The sequence below is a fragment of the Canis lupus genome, chromosome 37 (genome assembly GCF_048164855.1).
Source record: "Canis lupus baileyi chromosome 37, mCanLup2.hap1, whole genome shotgun sequence".
Classification (NCBI taxonomy): domain Eukaryota; kingdom Metazoa; phylum Chordata; class Mammalia; order Carnivora; family Canidae; genus Canis; species Canis lupus.
In genome coordinates this window covers 20,652,547-20,672,162 of record NC_132874.1, presented here as the reverse complement: position 1 = coordinate 20,672,162, position 19,616 = coordinate 20,652,547, and the positions used below count along the sequence as shown (strand labels likewise).

The 19,616-nt window shown below is 47.9% G+C and overlaps 1 protein-coding gene across 6 annotated transcripts in view; it reads left to right on the top strand.

Annotated features, from left to right (window-relative positions):
- FARS2 (phenylalanyl-tRNA synthetase 2, mitochondrial) overlaps window positions 1-19,182 on the top strand; it is a 499,388-nt gene extending 480,206 nt beyond the window's left edge. For all 6 annotated transcript variants that reach the window (XM_072813848.1, XM_072813845.1, XM_072813846.1 and 3 more), the window contains one exon: window positions 18,894-19,182. In XM_072813848.1, coding sequence (XP_072669949.1) covers window positions 18,894-19,032 — 139 coding nt within the window. In that variant the 3' untranslated portion in view covers window positions 19,033-19,182. The remainder of the gene's footprint in view (window positions 1-18,893) is intronic.
- Window positions 19,183-19,616: the final 434 nt, after the last annotated feature.

Here is a 19,616-nt window from a genome sequence, read left to right as displayed (position 1 = left end):
AGCCCTCCTGCCCTCCTCCTCTTCAGACTAATCCTGCCCCTGCGGGAAGGGTCCCAGGCAGGGGCTCACATGAGGCATCTCCCAAAGAACAAATGAGAAGACTCTGTGACTTCACCCACAGACCCAATCCCACAGGTGGTGAGCACAATCCACACTGGACCTCAGCCCCTCAACCGTCTTGAAGAGACAGGATTGCGGTCACTGGAAAATGAGTACAGCTAGCGGACATGAGGCATTTACACAGACTTTGGCTCCGACGGAGAGGCAAGACATAAAAGAGAGCCAGAGAGGAGGCCCCATCAAAAGATGGACTTAGGCTTCTCTAAATACTGGTGGGAGGGCAGGAGAAGGCCCAGGAAGAGGAGGGTTGCAGATGCAGAAGAGAGAAAGCACCATTGTCAGACAAAGCACCCCAGAATTGGGAGGCAGTAGAATGCACGTGGCTGTGCTGGGGTTAAGCCTTCGGGAGGAGGAGAGAGAGTAGGGAAAGAGAAAACAAGGGTGTGAGTGCTGGCGAGGTGTGGGTCTGGTGGCAGAGGATTGAAGGGGTTCCTCGGTGACTGCTTATTTCTGCCTGGGCAGAAAGGCACAGTCACTTAAAAGATGACTATTCAGAGGCTCTTTCAACTTTCCAACTGGTCTCTAAGCATCTCTCTTAGTCAACCCATTCTTACAGGATCAACGTCTTCGCCGTGTTGGATGTTGCTTTGCTAGGCACCCTGTTAACTCAACCTGGAACTTTTTGCTTCATTTTTCATGCTGAGGTCAACTTCATAAACATAAGTTAGGCAGACTTTGAGAGGCTAGGCTAGAATCCTGACGCCTTATGCAGCGTTGCTTTGGGGTTTAGAGCATGCATTCTAGGTGCAAACTCACTGTAATAAATGATATTTTGGAACATAACTTTCCATAAAGGATCCTACCACCTCTCCTAGTGATTTTTAACTATTTTGGGAAATCACAGAAGTTGAGCCTCTTTGGTGTGTCGCGAAGGGAGGAAAGCCAAGAGTAGCCAATGAAGTGACTTAGGCCAATAGACTTGGACTTTCAGTCTCTAGCTTATTAGGCAAATGGCATCTTCCAGCCCAGGGACCGGGTGCTGCTGTCCTAGACAGTTGATGGTGGGTGAATTAAATGGGGGGAAAAAAAAAATGCAGCAGTTCCCAGCATGCAACTGACAACTTTTTTCTATTGAGCAAAGCAAGCCTTAAAAATGATCCATTATGGGACCTGCCTTCAATTCTGTCTCCTCCAGCATTCATTCCAGTGAGAAATCCTTTAAAATGGAGTCAGTAAATCTAACTCCAATCATAGATCCTCCTGAAGATTCTAAAGTGGAGTATCTCCGTTCATGCCAACTCCAAATTACAAAGCAGATGAATAAATGCTTCTCCCTTGCCTGTTTCTGGCTCGGGGGGGTGAGCTTGGTAGAAGCCTAAGGTGGCCTGCAGCACCCCCCACTCCCAGCACCCTTGTCCCATGGCTCATTTGTGGGCAGCCATTAATTCCACAGAAAAGGACTCTCTTGAATTTCTTCCATTTAAAGATTACTTCTCCCACCCGGAGTTACACCCCAGTGCCCTAGCAAACGTTTCTTTTCTACGGCATAAAGGTAAATTCCTCCCACTTATCACCCTATCAATTCTGGAAGATAAAAAAGTCCTTCACCAGGTCTGCCCTTGCTCCCCTTCGCAGGGTTTCTCCGAATCCATCGTGTGCCCAGTGGTGGTTTTGTGAAGGGCCAGGCTCATTTAATTTCTCTGTTGCGATGTGCAAAGATCTCGAGGAAGGAAAATCAGTGATTTATATGAAACACTTGAGCTTCTTCTCTCTACCCTCTTCCTCCAAGAAGATGTCATAACCAATCCATCAGGACTCTGAGCTCTGTGTGTTTTCTCTGCCCTGTCCCCATCAGAAATCTGTGCCAAGTTAGAACTAAATCATGGGACACATTTAATTAAAAGACAAATGGTAAAATAAGGTTGTGGTGGATGCCTTCTAATTGTGGTCTGTTAGATTTTAATTACATGTCATAAATTGTAAAAGCCAATCCACTTGCGCGTCTCTCTCTTCTCGTGCTCCTGTTCTTTTTAATCACAAAGGGAATGTTCTCAGCTGCTGACAGGATGGGACTCATCGTCTGTGCAGAGCAACTTGATCTTACCCGATGGTGACTCAGCAACTTGCCGAATCCAATTAGCAGTTTTGCAGCTACTTACTCGAAAGGACTGTAGTAAAGCCTGACTTCAGACATCTCAAACTGCCGGGTCTCCCAGCCAACCATCGGCTTGTTTGTAATCAACCAGTTACCATGGCCAGGGTGCAATAGAACGGATGCTGGGTGCCATGGTGAGAGCTAGAAATGTGCTTCCTCCTGGGTCCCAGCTTTTCATCCGTCCTTACCCGTGATGGAGGCATAAGCACTCGGAGACTCAGAGTGAAGAGGCCAGATATCTTAGTGACCATCTAATCCACATGAAGGAACGGAGACCCAGGGGTGTTAGGCTCAGGATTACCTGGGTGGTTAGGGGAAAGGCTCACATCATGGGAACCCAAACTTCTTGATACCCCCACATGTTGCTGTTTCCCAGTGCCCCACCCCACGGCTCTCACCCAGAGCCCTGTCTTAGGAAGAGGGTAGCAGGGTGTCCTGGACAGGTCCCTGTAGACCCTGCCCTAACTAGCAGAGCAGGTGAGGTGGGCAAGTCACACAACCCCTCTGGCTCTCAGTTTCCTTATTGTGGCCACAGGAGTGATGCTGTATCAGAGAGTGGTGAGAAGTATGTGAGATAGTAAACTTATAAAGTACTTAGTATTTTTTAAATAAAAGTCCCCAAAACAAAGGAACAACTCAGCACCCCGAAGTCCCTTCAGTCTTGATTTGAGGGCATTGAGACAGAGGGAAGGTAAGAGAAGAAGAGAGAGAAAGGGCATGTGTTGCATGGAAACATTATGAATCAAAGTCACTTCTGCAAACACTGAAACAAGCAGGTGGCCAGAGGGAGCTCTGCTTCGGACGTCAGTTTATTTGATTGATAACAAAATATAAATAAATAAAGAGTGCCTATTCTGGTATTTTTGCATGAAAGCCCAGAATTTATACTTACACCTCTGTTCCTGCTGGAGAGTACTGCCCGGCCTCTGCCAACAAGACTTTAGACCCTCTGCAGCTTCTCTCCTGGACTCGCCTGTGCTTTGTGTGTTGTGCTCTTGTCATTGGAACAGACTTATGTGTGGACCTAGAGACTAAGGCAAATGAGTATCTTTTAATGAATTGTAAAAATGATTGGCTCTCGCACAGAGCTGTCAGTAGTCCGGGCCTTTTTTTGCCTCCCCTCACCTCCCCATGTTCACATGCACCTAAATGTCATGGCTTCGTCCTGTGTGTTTAAGAGAAAGCAGCAGATCTGTATTTTCTCTCTGCTCTATTTTGATTTTTCCTGTGGCCAGAGGTAACTGCAGAAAGTGGTTTTAAAAAAAGGGGAACCAAAAAAAAAAGGGGGAACCCTCTAGCACTGTTGGTGGGAATGCAAACTGGTGCAGCCACTCTGGAAAACAGTGTGGAGGTTCCTCAAGAAGTTAAAAATAGAGCTGCCCTACGACCCAGCAATTGCCCTACTGGGTATTTACCCCAAAGATACTGATGTGAAACGCTGGGATACCTGCACCCCAATGTTCACAGCAGCAATGTCCACAATAGCCCAGCTGTGGAGGGAGCCACAATCCTTCGACAGATGACTAGATAAAGAAGATGTGGTCTATTTATACGGTGGGATATGACTCAGCCATCAGAAAGGGCAGATACCCACCATTTGCTTCCACGTGGATGGAACTGGAAGGTCTTATGCTGAGTGAAATAAGTAAATTGAAGAAGGAAAATAGTCATATGGTTTCACTCATATGTGGAATATAAGATAGTAAAAGGGATTATAAAGGAAAGGAGAGGAACTGAGTGGGAAAAATCAGAGAGGGAAACAAACCATGAAAGACTCCTAACTCTGGGAGACCAACAAGGGATAGTGGAAGGGGAGGAGGGCAGAGGGACGGGGTGACGGGCACTGAGGGGGGCACTTGATGAGATGAGCACTGGGTGTTATACTATATGTTGGCAAATTTAATTTTTTTTAAAGGGGGAAAAAAAAAAAAACCCCAACCAGGATAGATCTTCCAAATCAAGTGTGGTCAACAAACACAGTGTTTCAGAAACTTGCCAGCCACTTCCCTATAGTTTTAATGAAAACCAGCAGTCCAGTTTCAGCCAGCACCAGGGTGATGCTAACAGAGAAGCTGCTTAGATGTCGTGCAGTCAGAGGCATTCAAAGGCCAGGAATAGTGTGATGCTGAGTGTATAGTATGTAGCACCTGGTGCCCAGTAAATTTCTATCAATATTAATGCTCTTGTTTATTTTTCTCTCCTTCGGTAAATCTGGGGACATGTAACTTCTTTATTAATCTAAATGAAGGTATGCACTGCTCACTAAACCAATCAATTAGCAAAGGTTATTGTGCTAATACTAATTATAGTAACTGTTCTCTTTTATTAAGTAGGTTTGTGTCAGGTGCTGTGTTAGAATCTTTACACATATATCTATAAAATATGTTACTAGCCCCCACTTAAAAGTGAGGCTTACAGAGATTCAGCAACTTTCCAGAAAGAAATCACACCTAGCACGTGCTGCGAGCAGGTCTGTGTGCCTCCAGAGCGTGGGCTCTCAGCTCTCCTGCTGCACAGCCTCGCAGTGTACTTGGGCGACTAGTCAGCTTCCCAGGGCGGCCTGTGGCTGATGGTAATGCCCCGAGCAGCAGATCGGCCTGCTGAGCTGCTCTTAGAGCAATTCTGGGAACACCATCAAAGACGGGGACTGTCCCAAACCTAGCTTTCCCCTGGCCATGGTTTATTCTTGCTGGCCTCTTACATCCACTCTTTTGGAATTCAGTTTCCTCCCTAGAATATACCTTTCACAGGTATTTCATGGAAGGTGTGGAGCGGTAAACTTTCTCATTTTGTCTCACTTTGTCTGAAAGTGTTTTTTATTTTGCCACTATTCTAGAATAACAGCTTAGCTGAGTACAATTGATAGAGGTTGACATTTTGTTCGTACCGTTCCTTTCCCTCCTGACCTCCGGAGCTATTGAGAAGTTGCCTTTTTCTTTCATTATCCCTTCTAAGTTCTGTAGTTTTCCCCCTCTAGTTGTTTTCAAGGTCGTCTCTTTGTTCTGGCTGTTCCGCAGTTTCATTTCCAGGTGTCTGGTGCAGACTTTTTTCCTTTTATCCCATTCAGAATTTGCTGTGCTTCTAGAGTCTGAGGATTTCGTCCATTCTAGAAGTCTCTTGCTGTTATCTTTTCAGGTGTTGCCTCTCTTGTTTCTCTCTGTATTCTTCTTCAGGGACTCAGAGTCTATCCTATGGTTCTTACCCTCTCTCCTGTCTTCCGTTCCTGTACTTTGTCCTGCTTCATGCCGAACAGCTCCTCAGGTCTGCCTTCCAGCTTCCTGTTTCTTCATTCAACTGTGTCTAATCTGTCGGGTTAACCTTTCCATTCATTTAAAAATGATAACTATATTTTCCTATACATTTTTATGGAGGTCTGGTTCCTTCCTGCTGTTCTCTTTTCTTAACATTCTATCACATGGTTCTTTCATGTCTTTAAGTATTTGGAGCATATTGAAATGTTTAAATACATTTTTAAGCATTTTAAACACTTTTTGGGTTTTTCTTGTTTCTGAAATTCTTGGGGTACTAATCCTTCTTTGGTTTTTTAATCTAATATCTCAGGCATATCGTGGGTCATTTCCTTATGTGTTCTGTAATTTGGGGCTACGAGGTTATGTTCATTGGAGCTTCTCCTGAAGTGATCCCATGTGGCTAGCCTTCTCTCCAGCACTGTTCTGCATTTTCTTCTGCCCAGGTATTCTAGGGTTAGCACCATTCCAGGACCAATTTTCTATTGATTTCCCAGTTTGAGGATCTGAGGCACTGTGTTTGGGACCCAACAGTCTCTTGTGACACTGGGATTGTGATTCTCAGGGTAGACTCCTTGACACTGTGCTCAGAATCTAGTCAGAGGCCAGGTTCCTTTGCTCCTCTCTGTACCAAGGATATATTTTTTCCTTAGTCTACTCTTTTATAAAGGGTGCAACCCTTTAGGGTACCAGCCCTGTGCAGGAATCCAACTTCTTGTGTGATCCCAGCCTCTTGCTTCATGTGAACCAAGGCCTTTGTCTCTATTCCCACTTGGACGTTTACAGATAAACGCTAGGTTACAGTCATAGACATTTTCCCCTGCTCTAGGCAGCTGAAGCATTAGGCACTTACGGTTGCGTGTTTTTGTCTTTATTTTTTTCACCCAGAGGTTTTCCCTTGCTTTCATATTATCAATTTAGCTATCTACTTCTTTTTAAAGCCAATGTTCTTATCTGTTATTTAACACATCTGGGAGTATATAGCAGTAGGATCTTCATTTTATTCTGCCATCGTTCTGGAACCTTCCTAGCTCACTGCTGTCTTATTCTGAGCTAACTGTCATACATGAAAGAGCCAGACCTATCCTTTGGTCACCTGTCCAGCAGGCTGTCCAAAGCATGCACTGCCCAACTCTGCACTCATTCCTTTGCCCAGAAAAAAAAAAAATCATCGTGAAATGAAGGAACCTAAAGATGTTAGACCATATTAGCAGTTTCTTCAAGGTACGACAATGTGTCACATTGCCCCGTGAGCCCACAACTGAGGTGTCTTAGTATTTTGCCTGTGAAAGTAACCCAGGGGCACTCTTATCAAGCCTTGCCTAATTATTTATAATGGACAGATTCAACTTCAGAAGACTATGTTTGCCTGTAATACACCAGAAATACAAATTTGATATCTTTTTTTTTTTAGAAGAAAATACTTGTTTTCACTGAGTTTGAGAATGGATAACTGTAATTCAATAATATTTTGAAATGGTTTTTTGACTCCAACTCTTACTTTATTAGTACTTGCTTCAAAGGTGCTGACAATGCTTTGCTCACATGACTTCAGTTTCTTCCTAACTGTGGGGCTAGTTAGGAACAAATAGCATTGCTTCTGTTTTATTGAGACCTGGAGAGGTCACCGGATTTATCCAAGTAGCAAAGATATCTAAACCACCAAACAAACTGTGTTGAACTCACGACCCACCTCCCTTGCCTGAAGCAAAATTGCTTTTTTGTGGAAGTACATTTTAGGGCTATTCCCTCAAGTTTCATCAAGGGAACAGCCTTATGAAACTCACTACTGCCTTGAAATAGTGATATGGTTGAGATATTGGTCACTAATAACAGTCAATATCCCCAGCCCAGGATTAAAAGCATAGCTTTGGAAGCATTTGACACCTAAATTGTAATCCTGTGTCTGTTACCTACTGTTTGAGTGACCTGGGCAAGTCACTTTTAACCTCTCTGAGCTATAGTTTTCTCACCTACAAAATAGGGGAAATAATCACATTATGATAGGACTGTGATAAGAATTAAATAGTGCATGTAGACATACTAAGTGACCCATAAATCATAACCATTATTAGTCTGAAGTTCCCTGTGGGGAGCTTTAATTTCTTCTAGAATATTATGTTGAGGTAAGTTTTGCTTCCCTAAGAACTATGGTCTTCTCTCCTTTCAGGCAGTACGAACCATGGAATTGATAAGGTTTCTTTTCATTTTGTCCCCAAGTTCTGTAGCAAGTTCATTATCTTCTCCGCTAGTTCAACTCCCAACCTTCAGATCTCCATTCTGTGTTCTCCAGGTTTGACTGTCTTCATCAGTCTCATATTCTCCCTTATTCTGGCTTTCTTTTTCTTTTTCTCTCTGGTATTTTCTATTAACGAAGAGGATAAAATGAAATTTGGAAGTGCCTAACACTATATAGTAGATCATTCTTCCCTTTAAAATGTTTTTTTTCTTAGGGCACCTTAGGTGGCTCCGTTGGTTAAGGATCCTCTTTATTTCAGCCAAGGACATAATCTCAGGGCTGTGAGATCAAGCCTTGTGTTGGGCTCCACACTGAGCATGGAACCTGTTTAGGATTCTCTCTCCCTTTCTCTCTGCCCCTCCCCTCCACCCAAACCCTGCTTTCTCCCTCTAAAAAAAAATAAGATAACATGTTTTTTCTTTCTTCTTTCACCCTTTCTTTCTTTATACTTCCTACTCTTTCTCTGCTAAGTAATATTTACTAATGAATTTATTCTTTCCCTGTTTTATGATAAAATCCTAGTCATATTCTAAAAGCATCCTGTAATGTAATGGGTAAATAAGAATCATTACTGTGATATCCCTGCTTAAAAGTAGTTAATGGTGGAGCATCTGGGTGGCTCAGTCAGTTGGGCATCCTACTCTTGGTTTCAGTTCGGGTCATGAGATTGAGCTCCACATCAGGTTCTGTGTTCAGTGCAGTGTCAGCTTGAGATTCTCTCTCTCCCTCTTTCTCTACCCCTCCCCTCTGCTCATACAGTTTCTCTCCCTCAAATAAATAAATAAATCTTAAAAAAAAATTTTTTTAATCTAAAAAAAAAAAAAATTTGCAGTGCCTGCAGCAGACATTGACAGGCTGAACAGTGTGCCCACAACAAAAGGATGCACAGACTTCAATAAAAAGCAAGTCCCCACATCCTCCACCTGTGGCCTTCATTAAGTCACTGTATCTCTCTGGGCCTGTTTCTGGCTCTGCAGAAACAGATGACAGTGTCCCCTTCTCAGGATAGCCATGTGGGTCTCAACTAGCAAGACCATGTAGGTCCAAGGCTCTGGAAGCTGAATTGCTTTATAATTGTTAATTTTTCTTATTGTTGTTACCATTATTAGTAACAAAGTATCTTCAATTGTACAACAACTGATAGCAAAACCCAGAGCTAAAAAAAATAAATAAAATAAAAGTAAAACAGAGCTTTCTTTAATTTTATCAGTATTTGGAATTTAAATGTAGTTTTCACATAGGTGTTACAGGTTCTAGGACACGTTTCTGTTGGTGTGGTTTCCTCATGTCAGCCCTTGAGGAGAATAAATGGTCTAGGATAATCATGTCCTTCTTGAGATGGTAAAAATAAATTCATGAGGAACATCCATAACTATGGTACGACTATAAGGTAGTACACACAAACATTCCAGCAACTTCTGAGTTGCTCACTGACACTTGCACAAGGCACCTTCCCTAATCAACCCATTTAAGTTAGTTGCCCTTTTGTGTAGCCTCATTACTCCATGTATCTCTTCTCCAAACCCAATAGGGTAGTTGCAGTTTACATTTCTTTGTAATTCTTTGATTAATGCCTATATCTTATGCTAGACTGTAAGATTCATGAGGTCAGGTCAAGGTTAGTTTTGCTTTTGTGCTACCATTAGGTCCTCAGTACCTGGCACAATACATGACATATATTGGATATTCACTTCATCTTTTGGATGGATGGATGGATGGATGGATGGATGGATGGATGGATGGAGTGATGGATACATAGACAAACAGACATTTAATCTCAAAGACAGTGATGTTCAACATTATATGTGCTGCCTGCAACTCTGTCAGTGGTTTTGGGGGCCTTCTGGCAGGGCTGTCATAAGACATAATCGAGGACCAGTGAGTAGAAACATAGGAAGCATTTGTCGGCTCAATGTAAAAGGGGAGCTGCATCTCCGCCTGCAGTGGGAAAGCAATGGGCAACCCCAGAAGTAATCCAACATAAGACTTTGTAGAAAGAGCTCAAGCATGGGTCAGAAACTCTTTACAGTCCCATGTCTTGGATTCTGTGATTCCATAAAACATGTTGCTTGTATGATGAATCCTTACTCAAGATATCACTGCTGTATTCCAGCCTAGAATACTATGCATAGAGGAAGCTCATCCTAACAGCCAAATCCCTGTTTTGTCACTCTCTCCCTCAAACTCCCACTCACTATTTGTCAAGAGATGATACTATTAATTAGACCCAGAAAGTCCCTCCTCAAAAACATTTGCAAAATAACCATAAGTCATTGGAAATATATATAAATTTCTCTTTCCTAATGCTTCCTTCATAGTTAGACACTGAGTCTTTCTTAAAGTAATTAGCACATTTCATCCATTACTCACTAAAGAAATATAAGCTATTCAGCATAACACAGTTACGGGTAATTCTATTTATAATAATGGGATTGAGGATAGATCTGTAGTGTACCCCTTGGTTGGGTGGCTGTTAATACTAGATCAGTGACATGGTAAACCCTAATATCTGAGTAATCCTCTACTGTTTGGAGAAAAGGGAGATCTGAAGTTCACTGAGGGCCAGTGAACTCTACATGCAATAAAACTGCCCAGAGAAGTCATAAGATACTGTAGAGCTATGATCCTGGACTCCGTTGTTTTGGTTGACTGCTTACTGATGCATTTTCATTTGAGGCTTCTTAGCTAGGAACATAAGGCCTTCCTCTATAATCCCCACCCACCGTGCAGGCCTCCTACCCTACCAGCTCTGTACTGTCTACACCCAGACCAGCCACTCTGAACTACTCACCTCTCCTCATCTGTCCATGCTTCTGTCTGTGCCTTTGCAGAAATGACCCTTCCCTCTTACAGGGTCAATCACTTCCTGTACATGCTGTGACCAAAGCTGGCTTCCTGCTGTGTTTGTACACAGACTTGCATCCCCTGGACAGCTCTTGACTGGACCATTTATACCTGCAACATACACTCAGCAACTCAGTGTTGAAATGGAAAAGGAAAAAGATAATAAATGCCCCTCACCCTGACTAGTATTTGTGTCATGTTGCCAGCTAGATCCACCCCTTGGCCTTCACCTGCAAAAATCCTAATCATACTTTAAGATCTAAATCTAATCTCATCTCCCCTGCCAGTCTTTCTCACTGCTAAGTCATTTACAATCCATGTCGTTCATTTAACATTTACCATGAATAGCTTTGTCCTGTTGGTATCTCTTCATGTATAAATGAAAATGTCTTAAGCCCCAGATAGATGGTAATCTAGCCTAATCCTTCTTTTTGTATTATTTTGGGATACTTCTCCCCCCTAACATTGCCAGTGAGTTGTGCACAGAACAGCCACTCCATGAATATTTACATATCGATCAAGCAATTCGTATTTTGTATCTTCCCACAAAGTCTGCCTCAGCACAGGATAAATAATTGCTGATCAATTGATTGAGTTGGAAATGTAGCACTTCACCTACCACAAATCTTCTGTTTTGTAACCTGACTCATCCACCAAAGTGTCAACACATTTGGGAAGCTGCCATGTAACAGTAGAGAGTTAAAGTTAGCTCTGTTGACTTTGGCTTGGCAGACTAAGCCAGGGAGAAAAATAAAACCTCTTCCAAATTTTCCACACAACCAAAAAGCACAGAGCTTTGGAAATCTGTGCAAAATAAGCCATTACTCCCAAGTTTGTTAGAAATATATGAGGATGGCTTGGAGAATCATGGAACAGTTGAAGAGAATTGTTCAAATATGGTCAAATTTTGTTATAGCTTTATGAGCAGGATATCATAAAAATTTGTGTCAAATGCAGGGCAGCTTAGTAGCTAGGTTAATGAAATCAAAACGAGCTATTTGAGGAGGATGGAAACCAACCGTGCTATACCCTTGAAATAGTCCCACCGCGTGGATATTAATGACCTGGTGGGGTTTTTGTTCTTGTCTTTTGTTTATTTGTTTTTCATATAAATGCAAGTTCCCAACCTCCATTTCTAGTAACAGTCAACTGGATTATTTGAGCCAACTCTTCTCGAATTTTTTTATTTTAATAGAATATACATAAATTTACCTATTTCACCATCGTGAAGTGTATGGTTCTGTGGCGTGAGGCACATTCACACTGTTGTGCAACCATCACCACCGTCCATCCATCTCCAGGTCTTTTTCATCTTCCCAGACTCAAACACCATTATACACTAAGTCCTCCTCCCTCCCTCCCCCAGCGGCTGGCAACCACCCTTCTACTTTCTGTCTCTGGGTTTCACAATTCTAGGGACCTTATGTAAGTAGAATTCTATGTTTGGCCTTCGGCACCTGGCTTATTTCTCTCAATATAATGCCCTCAACTTTCCACCGTGTTGTGGCACGTTTCACATTAGGACTCCATCTTTATAGATGAGGAGCTGAAGCTCCGATAATTCATCTAAGGTTGTTCAGATCTTTCCATGTGGCCCAAAGTAGAGACCCTAGAATCTTTAGGTATGTCAATAATAATACCGATTCTTAACTATAAGCCTAAACTAGGCTAAACACTTAACATGTATTATTTTCATGCAGTCTCTTCAAAAAACCCTATGCATTCATTATCTGTATCTTAGACTGAGAACCCGGATCAGAGATTAAGAACCGGCCCGAGATCCTCCAGCTGGGAGGTCATAGCACTGGTTAGTCTATATCTTGAGATTCTATTAGATGATTTCCCCAGGGCAGTTATTTTGGTATATGCATGCACATAGAGCCAGGAGCATTGGCCCCACTCCCCACGAGGCACGAGCATCAACTCCTTCCTCCTGAGGAGCTTGGCATGAGGCACTCATTGGGAAGTACTGGGAGAAGTTACAAGGACTGATGGGTATAAAACCCTTGGGGGTGCTTTGAAACTTCCCTGAGGACTTGACAAGTGTTTGATGTGAAAAAGCATTTCTTGCCTGCAAAATGTGTGTCTCTGAGGAGCTCTTAAGTTGCCAACACGCGAGATGACTGGGAGCTGGGTGGGGGGCGGGGGAGGCAGGTTTGAAAGCAACTCTACTCACGCTGCACCCAGCAAGTTCCTCTTCCCTGGCTCTGACTCTCCCTCCATCAAGGCCTGGATTGGAGTTGTCTTTCCCAAGGCAGTAACTGTCAGAGGGACCATCTGGTTTGGTTTCTTGTGACTGACTCCCAGGAACAGAAATCCCTCTGGGAATAAATTGTAACCACAGCAGCAGCAGCAGTGAGAGGCAACGCTGATGCTGGCTAGCCAGGAACTGGGGGGAGGCCCCCGCTCTGAATGGCCCACCAGGAGCATCAGGCCTAAGACCTACCATTCTGAGAATGAGAAAGAAGAACCTCCTAGTTCTGGAGAGTATGGCAGTGGGGTGGAAAAAGGTAGTTGGTGAGGAGGGGCTAAAATGTGTCCAGAGTGTCCATTACGACTAGAGGTTCACCTCCTACAGGAAGACTCTCCTCGTGGGCTCTATCAAGCTGTATTCGAACCTCATTAAGCCAACTCCCTTCCCTCTTGCATTGATCACTAATACATCTTGCGTCCATCCATTAGGCTGTCTGCAAATTGCCCCAGATCAGAGCCCCCTTCTCTTTCATTCCATGCAGGCTCACAAACACTGCTGGCTGGCTGCCTCATTTCCTCCACGTGTGCATTTACTTTAGAAACTCATCTGTCCTCTGAACTAACTCTTGGAATGTTCAGGCGAGAAAGAGCCTCGGGCCAATTCAGTCCAGCCCTCTCACTGGGGAAGCCACACAGAGATTGCTGGGGTTTGGACTAGGACCCAGGCCTCCTGCCTGCCTCCCACACCTGCGTGTTCTTCCCTTACATTAAACCAGTGACGCCTCTGTCAGAGAAAACCCCAGAGCAGTTCATTAGGAAAGTGACATAGAGTCATTACATGCTAGGTCTTATCATCAGATGTCATTTTCTCCTCTTTTTTGGCAAAAAAAAAAAAAAAAAAAAAAAAAATATATATATATATATATATATACACACACACACACACACACACACACACACATATATTATTATATATGTATATATCTTCTTAGTCTCCAGGGCACTTATTTAAGTTGCCTTTTTTGTTTGTTTGTTTGTTTGTTTGTTTGTTTTTAAGAGCGAGAACAAGGGACACTTAGGGGCTCACAGCTGAGCATCTACCTTTGGCCTAGGGCATGATCCCAGGGTCCTGGAATCAAATCCCACATCGGGCTCCCAACAAGGAGCCTGCTTCTCCCTCTGCCTGTGTCTCTACCTCTTTCTCTGTGTCTCTCATGAATAAATAAAATTTTTAAAAAAGCAAGAACGAGAGAGAGCAGGGGAGGGCAGAGGGAGAGAGAATCTTAAGCTCCATTGGGTGTGGAGCCCAACACAGAACTTGATCTCATGACCCTGGCATCATGACCTGAGTGGAAATCAGAGCCGGACACCCAATCACCTGCCTCCCAGGCCCCCCTGCAGACCACTTATGTAAACCATGCCTGACTCAGCACTAAGCATCACTCTCCCCGACCTCCACCCCCTACCCTTGCCTGCAGGTCAGATTCCAGGCGCATGAGGGGAGGGTCAGAGAAGCACGTAAGAACTACAAGTCCCGGGATCCCTGGGTGGCGCAGCGGTTTGGCGCCTGCCTTTGGCCCAGGGCGCGATCCTGGAGACCCGGGATCGAATCCCACATCAGGCTCCCGGTGCATGGAGCCTGCTTCTCCCTCTGCCTATGTCTCTGTGCCCCTCTCTCTCTGTGATTATCATAAATAAATAAAAATTTAACAAAAAAAAAAAAAAAAAAAAAACTACAAGTCCCCCTCCCCAGAGTGCCATTCCTCTCCCGATGGCCCCATGCATGGAGGGAGGAAATGGGACAGCCTGGGTATTGAGCTCTCACTCGAAGCAGTGGGCTCCGCCCTAGCACACGGCCCCCACTCCGAGGGCACAGACCCAGGAGCAAGGTGGTGGCCCTCACTGCACCAGGGCTTAGGTGCACTGGCCCAAGCCACACAGAGAGCAAAGGGCAGAGTAGGGACTACAACCCAGGCCTCTCTAGGAGCAAACTCTGGGTTCCTGTCCACTCCACCAGGCCCCATTTCATTCTGTATTTTCAGGAGTGGTCTTGAGCAACTAGTCCCCCTTCCTTCTTTTTCCATCATCCTCTTCCCTTCCCTGAGTCGACCCCTCCCCACGTGAAGGCACCGTGCACCCCCCTAACTGCACGGATGTCGGCCCTATGGGGCCTCCCACTGAGCTGCTGCATCACACGAGCACGAGACACGTTAGGATGAATCGAGGAACCCCTTTTCCCTTCACTCAGAAAATGGAACCTATCCCCACAACAGCACCTGGGGCGGGAATCTAGAAAAGGACAGTGATCCGAGTGAAGGTGCATCTCCGTGACAGCCCGTACACCCCGCGCCGTGAGAGGGACCAGAGGGGTCCATGTCCCGCCTGCCGCGGCGCTGCCGTCACCCAGAGTGTTGGCCGTAGGGGAGCCTCGTGGAGTCGCGTGTCCTCGGGAGTGAAAGGATCCCGTGGAGCCTGACCTGTGTGGCAGACGGACGCTGAGCGACCCCAGCATGCCTGCGGCACATGCGTGACCGCACGTGACCGAGTGGCACAGCAGCCGCGCGGGTCACAAATGACCAAGCCGGCCCCGTGGGTGCTGCGGACGCTGGCCTCGGCCACGCACCCCCGCAGCCCTCTGCTTCGGGCTGGAGCCTGTCAGCTCCTGGGGAGCAGCCCCCGCCCCCAGCTCAGGGCTCTGGCTGGGGCAGGCCTCCCTACGGGCGCGACCCACACGGCCCTGTCCTCAGGCAGCCTGTCGCCGCCGCAGGTCCCCACGGGCGGCGGGGATCCATGAGCCGCGTTGGCAGCGTCCTGCGCCCGGGAGCCCTTGGAGCGGGACCTAAGGGAGGCTGGGGGGGGCGGTGGCCCAGAGCATCCCTGCTCCCCCCCCCCCCCCCCGGGCGGCCTCGGGCACCTGCCGGCCGTCTAGGGTCTGGGGCCTGCACGCCCAGCCCTGGGGTGAGAAGCGGCACAGAAGAGTCGTTTGTGGAAGCAACAGTGTTTGCTGGTGGGGGGGGCAGCCCGGGGGACTTCAGGGCAGGAGGGGCAAGCTCCTCTCCTGGGCGCCCGGGCCCCTGCCAGCTGGCTGGGTCGGGGCTCCCCGCCCCTACTCGGTGCCTGGAACAGGCTGTTGCCGCCGGACGAAGGCCCCTAGCGGTGGACACTGGGGCGCTCCTGAAGCTCAAGCGTTCTAGGATTCTCGCTCCAAAATCTCTGTTAAAAATTCCAGCTCCAGCCAGTGACCTGCTCGTCTTAGCCGATATCCCGGGGCAATGAAATCCAAACACCAAAAGGAAGGTTTGGACTCTGTCTTCGAACCCGCTGTAATGAGATTTGCGCCCCCAAGCTCAGTAAAGCGTATTTACGTTGCCTATGAGTAGAGGCCGTCGAGTGCATAAAAGAGAACTTTTATTTACCTTGAGAACCGCCCTTGTCAGCGTGGCCCCTTCTCTTCCCGGGAAGGCTTCTCGTCCCGAAGGTCGTGCAGGCCTGGGTCGGGGGAGGACCACGCGGCTTCGCCATGCCCGCCCGCCGTGGGGGACCGGAGCTGGGGCTGCACCACACAGCTCCCCCTCAGCTCTCTTGGCTTCCCACAGCAGCCTGGCTTTGCAGCCCACCTTCGTAAAAGCCCCTTAAGCAGGAAGGGTCTTGATTAAAAAGCGTCCCTGTCCCAGGCCTTCCCACCCCACGTCCCAGTTAGACCTCGCGTCTGGCTTGCGCCCTCCTGAGGGGCAGGGCTGGAAAGGAACGTGGGCTTACTCCACCTCTTCCTTGAAGGTTAAAGAAGCGAGGCTTCTCCACCTGCCCCCTCGCAAGCCCGTCACTTCCTAGGGGGAGTTGGGGTAGAAAGAAGAGGCTGGAGATGGGACAGGAGGGGAGGAATGTGCTGGAGCACTTGGGGGCTCTTAACACTTGGGCCCTCACACCACACTGCCTGGTTTCTGTGTGCGTGTTTGTAACCAGGTGAACACTGACCACCCTTAAAGTGGTCAGTCCGTTGGCCTTTAGCACATTCTCAGAGTTAGGCAGCCGCACCACCGACCTAGCTCCGAAGCCTTCTCTTCAGCTCCGTGACTCCGTGGTTCCTGTGGACAGCCCGCTCCTCGAGGATGGGGAGACTCATGACCACCTGCCGGCCCCACTCCTCCCGGCTCCCAAGCAAAAGGGGGACAGGAGCCCCAACAACTAAAAGCTCCAAACACAAGTTCCTTGAAAACAGCGGGCCGCCCGGGTGGCTCAGTCAGTCAGTCAAGCATCTGACCCTTGATTTCCGCTCAGATCGTGATCTCAGGATCCCAGGATCGAGCCCCACGTCCGGCTCTGCACTCAGCACCGAGTCTACTTGCCCCTCTCGCTCTGCTCCTCCCCAGCTGGCACCTGTGCACGCTCTCAAATAAAGAAATAAATACAATCATCCTAAAAATTGGAAAAAAAAAAAGAGAAGTTCCTAAAAACAAGTAAAAGTAGGTTTTCTCTCTCTCACCAGCGATGTCAGGAAAAGGCAAAGCTGGTTGATTTTTCAGTTGAATCTACTGAATTATCACCAAATATTCTGCCAATTTTATTTCTCTCAATTTATAAAATTAATCCATATGTTTATGATTCATTTACACCTCACTCACCACAATGTTTTATGAAAGCTGTTTGAATCCCGGGGATCCTGAGTGGGGCCTTCCCTGAAGCCCACAGAAACAAGATGGTGAGTTGCTCCCGTTCATCGCGGTGGGAAATCTCAGCCCAGGTCGCGGTTGTCGAGTGGCCACGTGACCAGCTCTCCAGCTCAGTAAGCGGGGCCGGACGGAGCCCCCGGGAACCCCAGTTGCCACAAGGACACTTTGGCCCCACCCTCATGCAGCACCTGGTCCTTTGCAGAGCCCTGTCTCTTTCTAGAAGGTCTCTGCAACAGTTCGGAAAGGTTAATAGGGTGCGCCGTGCTGTTACATCTTTCAAAGGAGAAGGAACAGACCCTGGAAAACTATGTCGTGGCCCAGAGACGGAGGAGCCAGCGCTGGGACCCTGGGCTGCTGCTGCTGCCTCAGCAGAGGCCTCTGCGCCCCTCGCTGGGACCTGGAATTAGGGGGACAGAGGCGGTCCCTGCCTGTGTGCAGCTTGGTGTGGTGCCCACCCACCCCCCGCCCCCCAGGAAACCATCACGGCCTTGCACGGTCACCAGGTCCCTGACAACCTGGGCCCCCAGGTCGTGTGGCCACCCTTGTTCTAGTAAATGTCTGCACCCTCTTCAGGCATCTGCAGTTCCTATGCCCTCTCTCTCTCTCTCTCTCTCTCTGCTTACCTAATTTTTCCTCTTCCAGAACCTTCCATCTCTCAAAACCTCAGGATGTTGCAGCATCCTTTCTTGATGATGTCAGGTTTGAAAAAAGTCCTGTCTTCTGTTCTTGGGGGAGGCAGGGTGGGATCTTCGAGCAGCTTCGGGTGGCCCTGGGGACAGTTGGGCTGTGCCTGTGCAGTGGACAGGTCCCTGCAGACCCCGGCAGGGCAGGCCTCGCCCTTCCAACGGACCTGAAGCCCAGAGGCACGTCCGAGGCACGTACACAGGGCACCTGCACCAGGTGGCTTTTCGGGTGTCTCTGTGAAGACCGAGTTCTGCAAAAGGCCCCACTGCCCGGGGGCCGTGGAAGCGTGTGTTCTCCGTGGCCTACAGCGGTGTGAAGAGAAGGACACCCCTCGGCCTTCCAGACAGCTAGAGCCCCTGGGCCAGCCGCGGCCTTGTGACTGCAGGGTGCCTTCCAACCATGATCGTCTTCTGTGACGTGAGAACGGTGGAGGCACACCGGCCTCGGTGCCCGCGCCTGCCTGCCTATCGGTCCCCGGGGGAGCCCAGCGCCCACCTCCCACCTGCTGAGCCACAATCTCCAGGGTGTGGCCCGGGCACCTCAGCTGGTGGGAAGCGTCCCTCTCTGGGCACTTGAAGGCACCTGGGCTGATGGGAAGAGCAGCCCCGGCTGTCCAAGCCACTGTTCCCCCAACACTGCCCGTGTTGCCCGGAAGAGGCTCAGGCCACGGGTCCCCGTGACCCCGGCTCCCACCCTCCGTTCTCCACCCGCGTTAATCTGGTCAGAGCCGCCGGCTTGGCTCCTGCAGATGCCGAGCGCCCCCGCCCCTCACTCACCTGCCTTTCTCTTCCATTCTCCAGGACGCACAAGACCAGCCACTGCTACCGCATCACCTACCGCCACATGGAGCGGACCCTGTCCCAGAGGGAGGTCGGGCGCATCCACCAGGCTGTGCAGGAGGCCGCGGTGCAGCTGCTGGGCGTGGAGGGCCGCTTCTGATGCCACCGCCCAGACCAGGCCCGCAGCCTCCGGGGCTCCAGGACTTGGGAGACAGAACAGGATGTTGCTCGTGGACCGCGGCATCCGTAACGTTTTGATAAATGGGTCAGTTTTAGGACTTTCAGGAAATAAAGGATTGCTCTGGAGAAACTGTTGACATAACATTTGTCTTTTATGTGGGGGAAATGGGGAAAAAAGAAGCCATCATCTAAGAGTTCCCTCCTATTCCTTTAAGAAATGCTCTGCCCGTTGGCGCTCAGGGTGGTTAATTGGTCCCTGGGCTCCATTAGAGTGTAAACAGCAGGCATGATTTCTTGCCTGACAGGCCTTTGCACCCTTGTAATGAGTGAAGCCGCACAGAGGGACACCAGAAACTCCAGACACCGGAAGACTGTTTGAATCTGCTTCCATGCTTGCTTTCTTCTCTTCATTTTATGCTTTGCAAAGGGCAGGCTTCAAACAGGGCACTAATGAAATGCCAGGGCCCCCCCTCAAAAGTGAGGGCAGGCACGAGTCGGAGTGGGGCAGGGCATCGCCTGCTTCTCATGGAGCCGTGGCTTGGAGCCGGGCCTCTGGGCCCAGGG